The sequence below is a fragment of the Aquarana catesbeiana genome, linkage group LG08 (genome assembly GCF_042186555.1).
Source record: "Aquarana catesbeiana isolate 2022-GZ linkage group LG08, ASM4218655v1, whole genome shotgun sequence".
NCBI lineage: Eukaryota > Metazoa > Chordata > Amphibia > Anura > Ranidae > Aquarana > Aquarana catesbeiana.
This window is the reverse complement of record NC_133331.1, coordinates 239,468,578-239,485,276: the sequence shown is the minus strand read 5'-3', so window position 1 is coordinate 239,485,276 and position 16,699 is coordinate 239,468,578. Positions and strand designations below refer to the sequence as shown.

The 16,699-nt window shown below is 44.2% G+C and overlaps 1 protein-coding gene across 3 annotated transcripts in view; it reads left to right on the top strand.

Moving 5' to 3' along the window:
• The window catches only part of TMEM273 (transmembrane protein 273), a 552,118-nt gene that overhangs the window by 213,302 nt on the left and 322,117 nt on the right, over positions 1-16,699 (top strand). For all 3 annotated transcript variants that reach the window (XM_073596960.1, XM_073596962.1, XM_073596961.1), the window contains exon 2: positions 10,256-10,294. In XM_073596960.1, coding sequence (XP_073453061.1) covers positions 10,256-10,294 — 39 coding nt within the window. The remainder of the gene's footprint in view (positions 1-10,255; positions 10,295-16,699) is intronic.

The following is a 16,699-nucleotide window of genomic DNA, read 5'->3' as shown; positions in this document are numbered from 1 at the left end:
TTGACTATGGACTTCATTACAGAGTTACCCAAATCCAATCGTATAACTGCTATATGGGTCATAGTGCATTGCTTTTCCAAAATGTCTCATTTTGTAGCGCTCCCTGGATTACCTACAGCGTAAGCACTGTCTAGAGAGACAGGAGTGGTGCCACTCCGAGTGCAGTATAGGAAGCACTGTCTACTCTCTTCCTTTCCCATATTGTGAAACATCATGGCATACCTACCAATATCGTCTCAGACCGCGGATCCCAGTTTGTTTCCCAATTCTGGAGAGCGTTTTGTAAGAAACTGGGAATAATGCTTTCACTCTCTACCTCACATCACCCACAAACAGATGGTCAAAACGAACGCATGAACCAGACCCTTGAAACCTATCTTCGACATTATGTCAACTCGTTACACTCCAATTGGTCTGAGTATTTGCCTTTGGCTGAATTCGCCATTAACTTCCGTTGGCACAGTGCTCTTCATACTACGCCATTCTACACAGCCCTAGACTATCACTCTCAGACTTTTCCCCTACTTCAACCCTCTTTTGGTGTACCAGCAGCAGATCAGCGGGTGAAAAATATTCTGCTACACTGGAAAAAGATTTCCCTAATGCTACAGAAGTCATCAGGCAAATATGTGCTTTTCTCTAACAGACAAAGATACCATTTACCTTCATATATGGTGGGGAACAGAGTTTGGCTTTCTACCAAATACGTGAGACTGAAACAACCGTCTACCAAATTGGGTCCTCAAATTATTGGTCCTTACAGAATAATTGCTCGAGTCGGGCCAGTCTCCTATCGTTTGAAATTGCCCTCCTCTCTCCGGATACATGCCATGTTTCATAATTCTCTCCTCAAAAAAGCAATTTTTAATAGTTACTCCAGAACTCAACAGCTACCTCCTCCTGCTCTTGTTGATGAACAACATGAGTTAGAGACTTCAAAGATTCTGGATTCTAGAAGGCAGGGTCGTGGCCTACAGTATCTGGTTCATTGGAAAGGTTATCCCGTCACCGTTCCTGGGTTCCAGCCAAAGATTTGCATGTCCCTCCTCTTATTCAATACTTCCATGCCTCCTTTCCCGCTAAGCCCTGTTAGGCTCCCGGAGGGGTTCAATGTGGAGGGGGCCCTGTCATGTACCTGGGTGTTACTGAACCAGGATGCTCCTGATTCCATAGCTGCAGCCTTACCTGTGTCATGGGGAGCTCTGAAGTTGTCGCAGTGTTCTTCCAGCTTGATGCATTGCCTTGGATTCACTAGCCCCACCTGCTGCCAGCTGCGCACAATGTAAAATCAAGCAGCCCATAAATGTCAGCACTTCCTGTTACTCAGTGTCCATTTGTGTGGACTAGCTCCCTGGGTTTATTGATAGCTCTCAGATTCTGATGACCGTCTATGGACTTCTGCCTGAATTCTCGACCACTCAAAATTTTGAAATGTATCACTGAGGCGGACCCCTCCTCCACTGCTCCGCCTAGAAGATAGGAGCTCATGCACTGCAAGTTTGCGGAGTACCTGTTTAAGAAATGCTGCATGGGTGGCGCATGCGCAGCGCGAAGCTGGAGCTCCGAGGGAAGCAGAGACTTAACCTATCTCCACAGGGCCATATAGCATGAGATTCTCTCCTTATTCGTTTGAGCACCTCTGTGGGACCTGACGGTGCATGCCAACTTCCAAGAACTGCAAGAGGAAGCCCATACAGTGGTCTTTTACGATTTATCTTCTCTGTGTGCAGGAAAAGACCACAATACCAGCCGTTGCAGACCCCAGCAGGCCCCCTGGACGCAGCAGCCTCACCATCAGCCTCATCAGAACTGAGTGAGTGAGTGAATGTATAATAAACTGGCTACACAAATCTACTAACACTCTGATCCAGGAGATAGCAGCACTAGGTGGTCGGACAGACATGCTGGAAACTTGAATAAAAGAAAAAAACTGCGCTAATAAATATGATTGAAAAACAACCTGGTGAAAAAAAATATATATATAAATGAATTGAAATCAATATAGTGAATAAAAGCATATGAATATGTGACCAAAAAAAATCATCCGTAGAGACAGAAAAGTCCAAACACAGAAGCACAAATCCCTCAGTCAATCCCAGTGAAGGCTATGTAGGAAACATTAGATGAAAAACCACCACTCATTGTGATCCACCACCACATAGATGTCGCTCTTACCAGAAGGCAAGCTTGATAAGCCTGTGTGTAAACTGGACATCCGGACACCAACCCAGTGGCGCTGCTTCTCTGTGCTCAGCGTCAAAGTGGAAATACAGCAGGTATACGGACCATACACCAACTACAGGCTCAGGATCATGGAGGTAAAAGAAAACCAGCCATAGTGTGAGTCCGCATAACAAATTTAATGTATAAAAAAAGAATTACACTTACAAGAATAGGTAGTATAAAACATCCATAAAAACAGTTCGCCGGCCAGCGTTGCATACACCCGCTCACATCAGGGTCGCGATGACGTCAGCGCGTCAACCTCCCGACGTACGTTTCGTCTATGACTGACGTCATCTGGGGAACGGGTGACGCACTGACTCATCGCAATAAATACATGTATGGGTAACCACGCCTCGTTGTGACTAATCAGTGGCGGGAAACCAGAAAGCCTCAATGACGAGATAAAAATAGAAAAAACCACCATAAATATAAGATTATGTATTATCATGGTAAGAGGACTCGAGCAAGATTACTAAATATAAATCAGACACATATGTATCAGATGACACACCTATACATCTTGTCGTAAACTGGCATATATACCTAGATGGATGAACGGTATGGAATAAACCACACTTCGTCATCTAGTGGAGAAAGAAAAAACTGTCGCTAATAAAAATATATCCTTTGGACAAAAAATATATGTTAAATATAAAAAATGAAAGATGAAAAAATGCATAATACACAAATAAAGATATAAAAAATAATTAAAATTGAAAAAATGTTTTCATATAAATACAAAATACAAAAATTGCATGTACCTAGACCACTCCAACCAAAATCGAGGTCATACATAAAAACCAAAATGGGTTATGAAATAAAATAGCCAGAAATCATACGAATATTAAATCATAATTTGGATTAATGTCACTGAGGTGTCACACCAAGTTTACATAGACAGGCAAAATTCAAGCATTATCAATAAATGCATTCAGGTCTATGTCAACATTTAACCCGAAAGGTGTATAGCATTTAATTTTATGTATCCATGCCATCTCTAGCCGTGAGATGCCTCGCACCAAAGACACACCCCTCCATTGACAAGTGTACTTATCAATCCCTAAAAAGATGGTTTTGGCGGGATCCTTATTGTGAACTTCCAAATAGTTTCTGGAAACTGGATGTTTGGGAAAGCCATTTAAAATGTTCGTCACATGTTCGTTGAGCCTCACCCTGAGGGGGCGTTTGGTCCTACCCACATATTGCAGCCCACAAGTGCATTGGAGTAGATAAACAACCCCCTCAGTGGAACATGTGATGAAAGGCTTGATTTCAAACTCAACCAGAGTACTAGAGGAACTAAAACTGTGCTTTCTGGTCAATTGACCAACTTTCCTATGTTGAATGGAATAAGTGGTTATAAAAGGGACCGAAGGTGTTTTATCTTCATTAGGTGTTCTTTCTTTAAGCAAGTCACTTCTATTGATTAATAACACTTCTTCCAGGGTATTTTCTAGAGCTATATCTAAATAACCTTTTTCTATAAAACCTTTGGTTAAAACTAAGCATGATGAGCTCCACTTATTCTATGTGGATTGTGATGTGCCTAAAAGGAATTTCTTGTAAAGGAAGATATCCTGCGAGCATCTCGTAATACCCCCCATGTCCAACTGAACAGGGTTATGGTTCAGATCTACCTGGATATCTCTCCTGCGACTCCCAACAGAAAGAGAATCTGCTATAGATGGGGTTTTCCACTCAAGTTATCAGTTATCCATAACAGCACCACCTACATGGTGACCACTGTGCCCGAAGGCAAGGAATTGCTGGTTAAACTTGGCCTTCTGGATCCTCAAAACATACTGAAGCTTGTCTCTATCCCTTGCCCAGCCCCAATTTGGGCTGCCCCAACGGGACAGGAGGAACCAACAACACTCAAGAGCCCGAGTAGTCTAATTCCTACTAGATTGGAGCTTTCATTATCTACATCGACTATGCATATGGAAGTTGGGAAAATTCTTTTTTTACCAAGCACCTAGTTCAGCTTTGAAGTTTCTTGTTTACTGGCCAAAGTCTCTTCTCGCCCGTTTAAATTGCCCCCCTACTCAGTCACTCCTTCTATAATACCCCCCTCCCTGTTCCCTGAAGGGGGTTGCTAGTTGACCCCACTCCCAGATTTACTCCCTGGTTGTGCCAGTGAGTCCGATTTGGAGTGCATGTTGAGTATTGGACTGGATAATCCACAGAACTATGCTACACAGGCCTGGTGGGTCTCTTCCCCCCGGTCCCTTAGAGCTTTGTTGTACACTGTTCTTTTGATATTATGTCTCCTATGTTTTCTTTATTTATGCAAGTTTTATGACTTTGTCACCATGTTCACCAAGGTTTACTCCCTCATGTATTTTTGTGAACATTGCTTATATAATGGAGCCAGGTTTTGCTCTCATGTGACTCTTGCGACTCTCATAGGGTTTAATTCCCACATAATGAAGTCCCTTATCTGGCCAAATGAACTTCATAAAATAGTCTGGCATAGGCCTGTACTTACCCTAGTACTCTACTCACACCCGTATGCTTTTTAATTCTATCTATTTAAAATGGGGCTTCGCATTATATTTCAAAATGTAAGGGGCTTCAATTACCCTCAGAAATGGAAGATAGCCTTTAAATTTCACAAAGGATTGGGGGCAGATATTATCCTGATGCAAGAGACACACTTCACTTCTACCAACCACCCAAAACTTTTTGACAAATCCTATCAACATCATTACTTTACTGCCTTCCAGTCCAAGGCAAGGGGAGTATGTGTGTATAGATATATATATATATATATATATATATATATATATATATATATATATACAGTGGAGACGGAAAGTATTCAGACCCCTTAAATTTTTCACTCTTTGTTATATTGCAGCCATTTGCTAAAATCATTTAAGTTCATTTTTTTTCCTCATTAATGTACACACAGCACTCCATATTGACAGAAAAACACAGAATTGTTGACATTTTTGCAGATTTATTAAAAAAAAGAAAAACTGAAATATCACATGGTCCTAAGTATTCAGACCCTTTGCTCAGTATTTAGTAGAAGCACCCTTTTGATCTAATACAGCCATGAGTCTTTTTGGGAAAGATGCAACAAGTTTTTCACAAATGGATTTGGGGATTCTCTGCCATTCCTCCTTGCAGATCCTCTCCAGTTCTGTCAGGATGGATGGTAAACGTTGGTGGACAGCCATTTTTAGGTCTCTCCAGAGATGCTCAATTGGGTTTAAGTCAGGGCTCTGGCTGGGCCATTCAAGAACAGTCACGGAGTTGTTGTGAAGCCACTCCTTCGTTATCTTAGCTGTGTGCTTAGGGTCATTGTCTTGTTGGAAGGTAAACCTTCGGCCCAGTCTGGGGTCCTGAGCACTCTGGAGAAGGTTTTTGTCCATGATATCCCTGTACTTGGCCGCATTCATCTTTCCCTTGATTGCAACCAATCTTCCTGTCCTTGCAGCTGAAAAAAAAAATCCACAGCATGATGCTGCCACCACCATGCTTCACTGTTGGGACTGTATTGGACAGTTGATGAGAAGTGCCTGGTTTTCTCCACACATACCGCTTAGAATTAAGGCCAAAAAGTTCTATCTTGGTCTCATCAGACCAGAGAATCTTATTTCTCACCATCTTAGAGTCCTTCAGGTGTTTTTTAGCAAACTCCATGCAGGCTTTCATGTGTCTTGCACTGAGGAGAGGCTTCCGTCGGGCCACTCTGCCATAAAGCCCCGACTGGTGGAGGGCTGCAGTGATGGTTGACTTTCTATAACTTTCTCCCATCTCCCGACTGCATCTCTGGAGCTCAACCACAGTGATCTTTGGGTTCTTCTTTACCTCTCTCACTAAGGCTCTTCTCCCCCGATAGCTCAGTTTGGCCGGACGGCCAGCTCTAGGAAGGGTTCTGGTCGTCCCAAATATCTTCCATTTAAGGATTATGGAGGCCACTGTGCTCTTAGGAACCTTAAGTGCAGCAGAAATTTTTTTGTAACCTTGGCCAGATCTGTGCCTTGCCACAGTTCTGTCTCTGAGCTCTTCAGGCAGTTCCTTTGACCTCATGATTCTCATTTGCTCTGACATGCACTGTGAGCTGTAAGGTCTTATATAGACAGGTGTGTGGCTTTCCTAATCAAGTCCAATCAGTATAATCAAACACAGCTGGACTCAAATGAAGGTGTAGAACCATCTCAAGGATGATCAGAAGAAATGGACAGTACCTGAGTTAAATACATGAGTGTCACAGCAAAGGGTCTGAATACTTAGGACCATGTAATATTTCAGTTTTTCTTTTTTTTAATAAATCTGCAAAAATGTCAACAATTCTGTGTTTTTCTGTCAATATGGGGTGCTGTGTGTACATTAATGAGGAAAAAAATGAACTTAAATGATTTTAGCAAATGGCTGCAATATAACAAAGAGTGAAAATTTAAGGGGGTCTGAATACTTTCCGTCCCCACATTCATTAAAAATTCTGTTATTCAATATTCACCGTATGTACAAGGACCCTGTTAGTAGATTCCTGATTCTTCTCTTCAGGTCTCACTACAAGCGCGGACATTGACCATAACAAATGTGTATGCACCTAATAAATCTCAAAGCTCTTTTTTCCCAGGCTTTTTTTCTCAACGCATGTGTTGGTTAGAGGGGACTTCAACTTAATAGCGCACTCCTGTCTGGGCAGAAGCAGAGTAATGAGCAGAGCTATCGCATTTCCCAAATTATTACTGAGATCACTAGGGACACACCAATTAATACACACATGGAGAGCCTTAAATGTGGGCATGAGAGAATATACCCATTATTCGCACCTCCATGACAGCTACTCCAGGTTAGATTATATCTTTAGTTCTCCAATCCTACTCGCTAACTCATCTTCAGCTACTTTTCATACCTGCCCTTGGTCTGATCATCATACAATATCTTTTCATACATCCCACATAGGGCTTTCCCCATGACAGCTACTTGGAGACTGAACGATTTCCTCCTCTCGGATCCAGAAATAGTTTCTCAATTAGCAGACTCGCTCAAATAATATTTTAAACTGTATGATCTCGAGGAGATAAAGCCCCCCCCCCTATTTTATGGACAGTCCATTAGATGGTCCTGAGAGGGCACTTAATAGAGTTGGCCACCATTAGAAAACATCGAAAGACGGCTGAGATCAGTGCTCTTACCCAAGAGCTGAATAAATTGTACTATATTCATGGTCAATCTCATTCCCCCGAGGTACTGAGACAAATTAATCAAAAACAAGTAGAATTGGACATAATTTTATCTGAGCAAACGGAGAAGTCTCTATGCTGCTCCGCAGCACGGTTTCTCCTCCATAGTAATACTGCCTCAGCCATGTTCACATGTTTTCTTCACCAGTCTCTCCAACCGACAAATGTGTATAAGCTGAAGAATAGATTGGGTCAGGTGGTCTCACACCCTAAAGAGGTCTTACAAATTTTCACCTCATATTACCAATCCCTATTGTCCTCGCCTGATTCTGATCCATGACACAGATCAGCGTTCTGGGTAGACTCCCTGTCTCTTCCAACTCTACGCAGCTTGAATGCCCCTTGCACTGAACAAGGGATCATGTGTATGATGATCCCACATGTGTATAAGCTGAAGAATAGATTGGGTCAGGTGGTCTCACACCCTAAAGAGGTCTTAGAAATTTTCACCTCATATTACCAATCCCTATTGTCCTCCCCTGATTATGATCCATCACACAGATCAGCGTTCTGGGTAGACTCCCTGTCTCTTCCATCTCTACGCAGCTTAAATGCCCCTTGCACTGAACAAGGGATCATATTGATTATCAAATCCTTAAAATCCTCTAAGGCCCCCGGACCTGACGGATATACACCCTTATACTATAAAAAATTTGCAGGCATTCTCTCCCCTAAACTATCCCACCTTTTTAATCACATTCTCCAAGGCAACAATCTCCCAGATAAAATGTTTTACGCTAACATGACACTCATCCCCAAACCAAATAAAGATCATACCTTTCCCTAAAACTATAGGCTGATATCTATCCTTAATAATAACCTGAAAATAATGGGCTGTCTATTAGCCGACCACCTAGCACCTATTATCTCCACCTTAATAGCCCTAGAGCAGACGATGTTCATTCCCACAAGACAAATTTACAGATAACATCCACCTAGCCACTAACATCATTCAAGACACTGATTTTTTTTTCCCGAGTGCTAATACTAGGCCTTGACATTCACAAGGCATTCAACAGCATCTTATGGTCATATAAGGATACTATTCTAGCCAAATTTGGGTTCTGTGGCAAATTTGTGCATGGGTTTAGGGTCCTTTATCATAATCCCCACATCTGAATCAAGCTGCCTGGCTGTTCCTCTGATTACTTCCATCTGGGCATGGGCACAAGACAGGGCTGCTGTTACGTACCTCATAGTAGAGCCTGACTTGTAGGAAGAGACCTCTCTTACAGCCCTGGCTCAGAAGCCACTGGAGTTGGAATAGTGGCCTCGAGAGCGCAGTGAGGTAGGAGTGCCTGTGAGATCTGTGGTAGCTGGCATGGGTGGACGGATGATGAACCACCAGGAAGGACGGGGATGCGGATGACAGCAGAGGCAGATGCAGGTCAGTGACCGTTGAGCTGGATGGTGCAGGATCAGCAGCAGGCTGGAGTAGGGTGAGACAAGCCGGGTCAAACACAGGTAATCAGGCAGAGCAAGGTAGCAGGCTGGAGCAGGGTCAGACAAGCCGGGTCAACACAGGTAATCAGACAGAACAAGGCAATAAGCTGGAGCAGGGTCAGATGAACAGGCAGTGGTTGGCAACAGGATATCAAGCATAAAGTCTTTAGCAGATTAAAGGCAGGCCGAGGTCAGGATTGGAGATATCAGGTAAGTCAGCAGAGCAGGTACAGGTAGTGTATTGAGCAGTCAATACAGGTAATCAGATAGCAGGTACAGGTTTCAGGACACTGGAAGCTGCAGATCAAACATCACTGAACAAGTGCAGCTGCTGTTCTTTTAAAGGCCCATTGGCGCCAAGCAGCGCACGTGCGTGCGCATCTGGTGCATGCCTCCACACACGCATGCACACACGCGCCGCTGCCCAACTCGTTGGACTGAAACCCATGTGCGCATGCGTGCTCGCACACACCTCCGTCTCGCTACAGTCAGTCCCTGACAGCTGCCCTCTATCGCCTTTGATTTTTGCACTAGTGATCGAACCCTTGGCTAGGGCAATCAATTCTGACCCAAACATTAATGGCTACCAGAAGGGTGAGGAGGAATTTAAATTAAGCATGTATGCTGATGATGTGCTTATGTTTGTGTCAGACCCAGTGGTGTCTCTTCCAAACCTGATATCTACTCTACAGAGGTTCCATGACTTTTCTGGTTTAGGCGTCAACCTAACAAAATGTTCTGCTCTACCAATTATCATCCCCCATGCTACAATAGCTAACATTAAAGAATCATTTGACTTCTCATTAGTGGATAGTATGCCTGGCCCCCTCATTACGTGCTATGTATAATGCAAATTACCCACAGCCCCCCCCCCAAGTTAAACAATGGCTACAATTATGATTTATCTTCCCCATCTCCCTTTTGGGTAGAGTTACAGCCCTTAAGATGTCCATCCTGCCAAAGCTACTGTAATTCTTTAGGGCCCTGCATGGATGGAGCTGGAGAAAGCACATCTTACTCCACCATGGGCAAGCCACGCCCCTCTGAGCAATACCATTTAAATTTTTTTTTCCTTTGGTACATGTCCCAAGTCAGTGCTTGGCCCCCCATGCTCCTTCTTTGTCAATCACTTGAATTCTCTCTTAGAAAATTATCGATTTAAATAGGGTTTAGATTCTGCATATGAATTTTTATAACATTCACCAAACTGAACCTGGGTATGTTCAACTCATCACAATCATACAATTTTAGTTTCTGCATTCTACACTATGTTGCATGTTACATACACTTCGTCCTGACTGACTACACTTTATACACCATGTTGTATATAACAGTACTCTATAGGATGAACACATAACCTATAAAGTTTTTTTTCTGTATAGGTGGTATCCATGCTAGTGATAAACTGGAGGAAACACTAGGTAAGTTTAAGCTTTTTTGGCCATACTTTTCTTGTGAGTCACAGGAGTGCACTTTTGCTCTCCTGTGTTTGAGAGTCAGCTGATAGTGGGTTATATTCCATTATTAGCTGATGTTACAAGCGTCTCCAGGCTTTTCAAAGGAACCTGAGCATATTGTCGGGATCTACCAGGCTGCCTGATTGACAATTGACCTTGGTTCTCAGTCCCATCTCTGCCCTGACGCTCTATGCTCATTCACTCCGCTCTATCTATGGAAGAGCCATAGTCACCCTAGATTGCTCACCTGAATTGGACTACAAACAAGTCTTCCTCTCCATCTCAACCACATGGGGAATAGGGGAATTTCAAGTGTACATAAGGTAGCTTGGAAGGAATATTTATAGCACAGACCCCAAATGGGCCTTGCTGATTCGTCCCAGGTTCTTTTCCCACGTAAGTGCATGCCAGCCAGGCACACATCAGTTCCCACTGTCTCACAGCACAATAACCAGCCAGTTACTATCTTTTTGGAGTTTAATGCTCATTGAACTTGGATGGGTTGTAGGGAAGCCTTAGGATACTCCAGAATTCAGTCATATTCATGTCTGTCTGCTTACCTCCGTGTTCAGCTTTAGAGACTGGCCGCCTGGTCACCTGTCTGCTTAAGTAATCTTCCCTCAAGCATGGCTCCACCCCAGCCCCTAACTGGGAACACTATATTAACCTGTGCACTGCAAGCCAGCCTCGCTGATCAATATTGTGTGTTTGGCTTCCTGCCGTGTGCTCTACGGCTGCTCCTGGCTTGTTCTTGACTGTCTCTGTCTGCTTCATATTCCAACCTTTGGGGTGTTCTTTGACTATCCCTGCCTGCTTGCTGCCCCGACCTTTTGGCTTATCTCCTGACTATCCCTTGTTGTCCCAGTCTGCTGCTTCCTCTCTATCCTCCAGAAGCCTACCGTGAACTGGGAGACCCTGGGGGCCGTGACCTGGAGCCAGTTGCATCGAAGTCCATCCCCACCATCAGGGGCTCTGGTGAACACCTGCTGGCTCTTAGATTCCCCCCCCCCCGGGAATCTCATGCTTCTTGTTGGTGCTCCAGAGGACCTGCTTTCCTGAACCACCCAGAGCCTCATCCGCAGCAGTCAGCTGTAGGGTCCACTACTTTAGTTATGCACTCCTGACCCCAACAGGGGGGACCATTGACCTGACAACTCCAAACACTGAGGAATTCCTCTCTCTGTTTTCTGCCTACTCTCTTCTGGAGCATATCCCCCCTTTCTGTAGAGACTACTGGAACAACACTTTTGGGATTTCCAGCAGGGTGAATCTCACTTTGGCATCTCTATCACAGTCACCCAAGGGGTTAAACAGCAAGCAGCCACTAGGATGCCACTTCCAGCCCTTCACTCACTGTGCCTCCAAATATTTGGATTGATCCTGTCCAAATCCTCAGTGCTTCCCCTTCCTTGGCTCTGAACTGCTTTCAGAAAAATACCACCCCCCCCCCCCCCCCCAGCCCTGGCATGGCAAGGACCTTGGTGAACTCTCTGCTGACTTGCACAGAAGGACAGCAGACGTTCCAGGCTGAGATCTCCTCTTTCAGGATAAGACCCTGCTGCTCTAGACCTCAGGTTATTTAAGGGCTCACTCCACCTTCTGGGTACACCCTCCCAGGGATTGGCTAGAGTTCCATAAATATTTAAATTCAGGATCTGCCCCCTCTTCCAGCCCACTACATTCTAGAACCACCTAGAAGGAAGGGAGAAGTAGCAGAGTCTGCAGTCTGTGAGACCTAGAAAACAAAAATGATCACACTGGCTACAGACTACAGACTAAATTTACCTTAACCTCATTAGCAACCTAACCTAGGAGGGTGCTACACATGGTTTGCAGTTTTTGTTAAATTCACATGAAGGTACAAAAACATTGCATTTCTGACAATATCAGGCATTTTCTGTACTTGCTGAAAATGCCCTCAGCCTATAAAATGAAAAAAATGCAGCTGCCAGATGTAAGGACTAGTAAGCTATACAATTTTTTTTTTGGGCTTTTAAAGTAAATAAAAACGTTTATATGCATAAAGAACTACTAGAATTCAGATGGTCATTCAATTTATATTGGAAGCTTTCCTCTCACTTTAGCTAAGTTCTCTGTATAGATATAACTTTTGTTTAGGCGATTGTACATTTGTGAAGTTATATAACTGCTCTGCAATACTGCAGATTTACAAAAAAAGGGCAGTTTCATTTCAATAAGTTTTAATTTAAGATTGTCATTGTACACATGGAAGATACATGGACAAAGTCTTACAACAGCATGCATTACAAGGAAATCTACATTGTGCAACATAAAACAGTATCACACATAGGAAAAAATTGTTGCATCAGCCCTAGTATACCTGTATATACACCAATATTGAATATATAATTTTCTATTAAAAAATTGATAAGGAAACTGAAAATAGAAAAAAAAAATACAAAACTGAAGAAAAACCAGAATATTTCGCCAGAGATTAAGCATTGACCAAACATCACTATTCAATAAGAATAGAAGTGTTTAAAGTGGATAGTTGCACTATCAATTACTACTAAAATCGACTATATGATTGCAACCATGGTCGTAGCATCAGGGGTCACAATTGCGACCCTGCCCATGCTTCAGGGGGGCCCGTGTGGCCTCCCACTCACATGAACTTGTGTCTTCCTGTGCCTGTGGTCACATGTGGGCCGAGCTTGGTGTGACAGGGCCGTTGAGTAGAGGAGGTGTGTCATTTGCTGAAGGGAACAACAAGGAGTCCATTCTCTTGCACAGAACAGCTCATCCAGCTGCCTCCCAGCCCTGTAACTTCCCTGTCTCAGCCCCACTGTGAGCTGGTCCTGCCCTCTCCTGGAGGAGCAGGGATGTCTGCAGGGAAATGGCTGGGTGATCTGTAGTGCTATGGTGGCTGCATGGAGTTAAAACTTTGTGGCAGAATGCAGATAGCCCTGTGTGACACCCAGTAGGGCAGTGGACGGTGTCAGTAATTATTTGTTTTTATTATTTTATTTTCTATTATTTTTATATATTTATATCTTTTTTTCAAAGTGCTTCTGGGGAGGGGGGAATGGGACAGTGGACAGTGTCAGTAGGGCAGTGGACAATATACAAAATGTAGGCAAGATATGGTGAAAAATACTCCTGCGCTTGTGAGGCCGTTTGTTGCAGTAAATGGGTAGTATTGTAGAAAGTGGAAGGACTGGAGGAGATGATAGAGCGTGTCCTGCTGCCTTAACTGACCAGGGGTGGTCTGGAAAGGACTGTATGGTAGGAGGTGGATGGAAGGCGCGTGATTTGACGCTTACATCAAAACATGTATGGTTTAATCATGTATAGGGAATACAAACATATAAATATTGAATCATACAAATACTACATTGCATAAAAACAGGTAACACAATAGGCACTAAAAAATTAAAATTGGGGTATGCCCATGTTGAGGCAGGTATTTAAAAAGGGTTGACGCGTTTCGAGGGTAACCTCTTCATCAGAGCCAGGAGAACAGGAGCACAGTCTGTACGGGCCGGTAGGCCGAGATGTGTACATGGAAAGGAGTGGCTAGTAGGAGGGGATGTCCTGTGGTGGATAGTTGAGTATTCCAAGTTCCATACTAGTCCATGTCCAGGTTTTCTACGAATGTAATGGGAATGTATATTAACTGTATTTTCCTTTGCAATGGTATTTGGCTGTCAGATATGCCTGTCTCCAGTGGATATGTAGGAGTGGCTATAGTCCTAAAAATCCCCCGGGGTGGAGAGACGTGTAACCCTAGAAGCCGGAGGGGGAGGAGGTGCCCCTGATGTAGCTGCAGCCGTGGACGCCCGAACAAGATGCGTCTCTCTGTCCGGGATAGGCAAGTGTTCAATGTCAGTAGAGAATTGGATGGTGTCAGTAGGGTTTTTTTCAATTACATTTTGTTTAGTTTTTTTTATAATGCTTTTTAGGGGGGTGCGGGTTGAGGCAGTGGTCAGTGTCAGTAGGGCGGGAAGGGGAGGGCATGGCAGTGGGTGTTGAGGACGGTGTCAGTTGTTTTTTATTTTATAATATCTTTTACAATTTTATTTTTTTATCATTTGTTTTACAATTTTATTTTCTTATATTTATTGCAATTTTTTTATCAGCCCTGTAGGAGACAGAAGCCCCTGTTCATTCATAAACTGAAGCAGAGTAAACACAGTGTCACGTCTGCCCCAACGCAGGTGGCCAGACACTATAGCTGTCTACTGTGTTTCTTCACCTATAGCAGCCCCCTTTCCCATAAGGCAAGCAGGCCTACCAGTACTCGGTTGCCCCCAGAACTTAAACACAATGCTATGTTGCCTGGCCACCACGCCGGGGCTGATGCGAACTAAGCAAAGCAAACAGATACTTACAGTTAGCAGGCATATAGCGTAGTTCCATGACAGTCTAGGTAAAAAGTAGGCTGAGTTCAGGGAATAGTCCAAATACCAGTCCAAAGTCATACACAGGGAAATCCAAACAAGCAGAGCAGGGCAGACAGACAGGGAGCTTGATCAGGAACAACACACGTATCACTTTCTATCACAAGCCCACAAATTAGGTTTTAGCTGGCTTATAACAGGCTTGGTTTCCACCCAGAGACTGATCACATTAATCAGCCTGCAGGTGGGGGGGCGTGGCCGGGATGTGATCGAGGCAGGACGTGTGTGCTCTGAGCTCCTGCATATCTCCGGCATTTTATCCTGATTGCAGCCGATTTTGTGGATTGTAACCCTGCTGACGGTGCCCCAAGGTGAGCGGAGACGTCTGGGTGACTTAATATGCCGTCCTCGGCATCGAAACATCAGAGAACTTCCCGTTCTCAGCCGCCGAAAGAACAGAAAAATCTCCGTTCTCAGGGCAGCATGGTGACTAGCCCCGCCCACTCCTCCTCTGATGCAGCTCCTGTGAAAACAACACAGCGCGCCACGACTAGCAAGGTAAAGATGGCGCAGCGGGATGTGTCCTCTGCACCGCAATCTGAGGATAATCCTCTCGCATCGGCAGAGATTGAGCTGGACACGGCAGCCATAACTGGTCCGATCATAGAGGCTATATTGGCCTCCAAATCTGAGCTAATGGGGCGCATTGATCTACTGGCCTCGGAATGCAATCTTTCCGCCATGATTTACATAAGATTAGGGGCAGACTAACCACCGCAGAGGACCGTATTTCTGAAGTGGAGGATACCTCTCACAGTCATGGGTCGCAATTGCGGGAGCTAAATGAGATGGTGGGGGCCCTACAACGCTGTGCAGATGATTCTGAGGACCGCCAGCGACGAAATAATGTATGGGTGGTGGGCCTTCCGGAAGGAGCTGAGGGCACAGACACGACCGCGTTCGCAGAGGGATTTTTTAAAATGTTGCTGTCTCTGGGTGATCTTCCCCCCACTTATGTGGCTGAAAGGGCTCACAGAGTCCCCACGGGAGCCAGACCTTCAGGTGCCCCACCTAGGTCATTTCTGGTACGGTTCCTTAATTATAGGGACCGCGACATGCTACTAGCGGAGGCCAGGAAGCACAAAGAGTTAAAATTTGAGAATGCCCGTATTATGCTATTCCCAGACTTCTCGGCAGAAACCCAGAAAAGACGTTGCTCATTTACGGATGTCAAGAGGCGGCTCAGGGAGAGAGAGCTCAAATACAGCATGCTTTACCCCAGTCGTCTCAGGGTACAACATAAAGGTACTGTGAAATTCTTTGAAACCCCGCAAGATGCTAACGATTGGCTGGATCATAATTTGTGATGACATCGTCATTTGCTGGAATGTTTTACACTGAAGTTTCTTTTTGTTCATTTTGATTTTCTTCAGCATACAATTCCTGGATCTATGCTCTGGCCTGCTCTATTTTTTCCTTTGTTGCCGCCTGTTATACAGCAGGACTTTCCTGCTACTTGCCCTGGTCATTTGAGGAAGGAGGTCCCCTAGAGGGTGGAGAGGCGAGAATGGTAACACAGGCTTGTAGCTGCTTTAAGGGATCATTCTCCTGTTGTAATACTTTCAGCCCATGAGGTATTATTCTCTACACTGTATTCATTAATTGGAACTGAGAGGCCTACCTGGAGCTGTTTTGTGTAACACCACAATGATTTTCATCAGTTTTGCACTATATACAGCAATGTTAGATTTAATCGGCTGTACTTCTACATGGAACTGACAAGGAGTCTCCAGAAGCAGACAAAAGAGGATTTTTTATTCTTTTTTTATGCCGAACTATCGACACTTTTGGTTGAGCTCTTTTGGAGCTTTTTGTTACAGGGTAAAAGCTGCATACCGGACTTTTTTGGGTTTTTTTAGTTTTTGTTTTGTTCTAAGGTTTCTAGTTTCTGGTATAACAGCGGGGGGGGAAGGTTAGACAACAGTCATATAAGTAGTATAACGATTGC